General features: G+C 33.7%; 1 protein-coding gene across 1 annotated transcript; it reads right to left on the reverse strand.

Moving 5' to 3' along the window:
• Positions 1–3,099: 3,099 nt before the first annotated feature.
• On the reverse strand, positions 3,100–3,605 carry LOC133832187 (uncharacterized). Its single transcript, XM_062262562.1, has 2 exons — positions 3,275–3,605; positions 3,100–3,158 (listed from the first exon to the last, which is right to left on the reverse strand). Exons 1-2 carry the CDS (start codon positions 3,603–3,605, stop codon positions 3,100–3,102), a joined length of 390 nt encoding a protein of 129 aa, XP_062118546.1.
• Between the last annotated feature and the right edge of the window lie 566 nt (positions 3,606–4,171).

Consider the following 4,171-nt stretch of genomic DNA (forward strand, 5'->3'; position numbering starts at 1 on the left):
AAGAGTATGTAAACAGATTTAAGTTTGGTTACAGTACAAGATATTTATTCGAGTAATAATTTTTTCTTTCTGTTCATAGCTTTAGGCTATTAACGTAACTTTGAAAAGTCTGTACTTTCCTATGTTCTCCTCTTCATCTTGAATATCCTATTTCAAACTGAAGTTGAATGAACTTTAGTTAGATGTTCAAGAATCCAGATGACATAGAATTCTGAATTCCTCTTCTAGATTCATGTTGTTTCAACCATTGTTTATCGTAAAAACTTTTTCATTTCATATACTACTATGTGAATAAAGTATAGTTAGATTGTGTTACACACAATTAACTATATTTGCATTTGTAATGGAATACTTACCAACTAACACTCCCACTACAATAATGCTGTAAAGAATTTGTGATATTCTTTAGTTTTATCATTGTTAATTATTTATAACTTGGTTTCTTGACTTGCAGTATCATTTCTAGTACAATTTAACTAGAAAATATAGTGATTATAATAGTCATGCTTTATTAAAGTAGCATTGAAGAGATACAAACTCTTTTGTAATTTTTTATTATTATTAAACTGTTTCACTAAATGGCTACATGGAAAATTTTCAATTTATTCACATAACCACTTGTGAATCCCAACTTTTAAGTCTTTGATGTTGTACAATCAAACATGATTATAGAAATAATAAAGATGATAATGATTACTCATTATCTATTTAATCTTATCTAATATGATTATATTCCATTTCCAAAATACTAATTTTGCATAGCATTCTAGTTGTATGTGAGTTGCGTTTGAATTCCAAGTTTACATGAAGATTACTTGAATTCCAAATTCGAGTTTTAGACTTCCTTTTGATTAGATCAAATAAGTCTCTAAGTGACTTTACTTTGACTGATGTGTAATGACCCGGATTTTAAAGACTCGATAATGTGGAAAATATAAACATTTTCATTTAATAAAATGTCTCAAAAACCCGTATAATTTTTTTTTAAAGTCAAATGGCCATACTTAACATTTAATACAAACATAATTTATGAAGAGTACAGTGAGACTAGTTTATGAAAATAACACAACATTTTCCCAAAAAAAAAATGGCTTCCCAAAAGGTCAGTCCACATGTACATTCACAAGGTAGACTCTAGCACTCATTGCTCTGCCTTGTCGTTGTTCTTACCTACAACAGGAAACAACTAGGTAAGAGAAAACACTTAGTAAGTTCAACTTTAAAACAAAAGCATGCAGAGAAGACAGGTGGTCACTGACCAAGTTACTGTCCACAGATAATAATAGGTCACAAAAATTAGGGCTCCGGATCCATCCGGACCCTAGGCAATCAATTTCAAGAACGCAAAAGCGTCTTGGCAAACTTATGGTCATGCCTGATAACCAATGACAATCTATTTCATATAAACAGATAAATTGCTACACTCAGAAAATCCCAGAGCAAGCAGATATAATATATCACAACTATTTCATAATAGCAAATAAACCCCTGCACTCAGAAAATGCCAGAGCAAGCAGATATAATATATCACAACTATTATTCGAGACCAACGCTCAACAATTTCCAACAATTCGGGCGTATCACGCCCTCCAGCATAAATGCTAATCTGCAAGAGATAACTGAGTCTCAACACTAAGATCTAGCCAATAAATATCCCCATCAAGGGTAACTATCGAGATACCTAGGGACCACTACTTATCCAAGAGTAAATCCCTCACAAGGGTAACCATCAAGTCACCTAGGGCATTGCTACAATTCAAGAGTGTAATCAATGTTACACGAGATTACAAAAACTTCTATGTTAATCAGTGGTGCAGGTGAGCAGTTGCCCCTAGGGTGTTCAGCCTCACTCAAACTTGGCAACCACTAGTATCACTAGGCACTCTCACTGAATGGCCAATATTCACGGCTACTATGGGAGAATAACTTATCAGAGCACTTGCTCGGGTTTTAACTATTCATTGATTAAGTAAGCATGAGGGCCTCTAGGTCCCATTCATTTTGGCAGCCCTTGGTTTAAACCAGCAATCCTCATAGGCTACTCGTCGCGGTAATGAACCGGACATAATAAAATAAAGCAGTGTGACGGGGATCAGCCGTCTAGAATATCACGGATGTCTACTGGTCATATTTTCTGAATCAGCACCAACTAGGCTAATGTCTGTAAGCAAACTTTGTACAACAATTTATATATGTGCATGTGTCTCTATACTAACATACAATACAATAGTCGTTTCATTTTGTAGCCACACATTAGAAGTTGACTTACTTGGAGTCCTTTGCTCTCAGCAAGATTTCACCCTCCAATGTATAATCCAGTTATGCTTGGCCAATACTGTAAATATCCATACAATATATACTTGGATTAATTATGACACTTCATAATTCATTATTATTATTTAGGGCAGTTTGGTCGTTTTAAAAATCATTCGTAAGGATTAAAGATCCTTATTTGGCTTTAATCCCATTCAAGAAATTCATACTAAAATATTTGAGACTAAACCCTAAGTCTCGGGGAGACCTCTCCTATGGTCTCGATACTTAGGCTCGGGTATCGCAATAGTATTTTCCCGCAATCTCCTAAAAATCTTATTCTTTAAAAGTTTTGCTATTAAACCGTACTTTCAACAAGCGGTTAAATATATAAAAGATTTTAGCCGGTATTATATCCAGAAATACTAATTTAATTCCTTAATTATTTTTCAAGAAAATGATCTCTTAATTTTCCTTTTATTTTTCTTAAGATTTTAATCTCTAAAAACTGTTTTAAGAAAATAGCCTAATTTTAACTTAATTAGGAAAACCGTTAAAAATTTCTTATCTTAACTAGTAAATTTTTCCGAAGTCAATTAATCACGTTTAATTACTAGAAAAATAATGTACTTAATTATTTTCTCAAAATATAGGGTTTTAAAGCCTCTTTTGATTTATTAACTTATTAATAAATTAAATCTTTTAGTTTTAGAAAGAATAAAAATTCTTTAATAAAAATAATTCTCACTAATTTCAAAGTGGTATTTTAGGTCAAAAATATGCTTTCAAGACTTACTAAGTTTTTATCTTTTTTTTTTTTTGATCAAGAAGAAGAAACTTCATTAATCAACCACCAAAATACATCACAAAGAGAGCCAAAACAAGAGGATCAACACACTGAACCTCTAGAACCAGAAACAAAACGAAAAACACTAATTACATGTTAATCTATGTATAAAGTTCCTTTCTAGTGTAGACATTTTCCTGTTTTGAATAACACATAATCTGTAGATCACTATACTCTTGATGTCAAAAGCAAGTAAAGATTCAGATTTGGAGCAGCCTTCAAAGACACACCTGTTTCTGTTCAGCCAAATACAATAACAAGTGGCTGCACAAACTGCAATGCTGATGAGTCTAACAATACCAGATGCTTTCAGCGAGAGCCAAGTTAACCAACCAGCAAACTCTAACGGCAACCCTCTAAAACCCAGCCAACTGAACACTAACTCCACCACTCGTCTAGACAGAGTGCATTGAAAAAATAAATGCTGATGAGATTCAGGTTGTTCACCACAAACCGGACAGAGCAAGGAGTCAAGGACTAAATGAAATTTACTGAAATTGTCCATAGTTAACAAATGAGTATTCACAACCTGCCATAACATAAATCGATGCTTAGGAAGATTGAGGCTAATCCAAATGGCTCTGTGGTAGCTGAATTGGGAATGAGGCAGAGAGATGTTATATAGAACAGAAGCACCGAATCTACCCGAATAGCCTGCCTTCAAAATCTCAGCTAAGGAAAATTTTTGTCTTAATCGACAAAGTTTGTGCCAATACCAGCTTGTGTCTAACTTTAACTCATAAGACCAAAAGGGTACCCCTTGAGATAGACAGCATTCACCCACTTGACCCACAGAAGATCTCTTTTCTCAGAAATTGCCCAAACGTATTTAGCTAAGATAGCTTGATTCCACTTGGACCCTTCTTTAAACCCAAGATCTCTTTTCTCCCAAGAGGCCATATGAATTTTTTTTTCTATTCCCATTTAAACCCCAAAGAAAGCCTCTACAAAGTTTCTCAATCTCTTTAGAAACACTCTGAGGAAGGATGAAAGTACTCATCCAATAATTTCGAAGACCAAGTAAGATTGAATGAATTAATTGCACTTTACCAGCAAAAGACAAGTGTCTAC

The sequence above is a fragment of the Humulus lupulus genome, chromosome 4 (genome assembly GCF_963169125.1).
Source record: "Humulus lupulus chromosome 4, drHumLupu1.1, whole genome shotgun sequence".
Taxonomy (NCBI): Eukaryota; Viridiplantae; Streptophyta; class Magnoliopsida; order Rosales; family Cannabaceae; genus Humulus; species Humulus lupulus.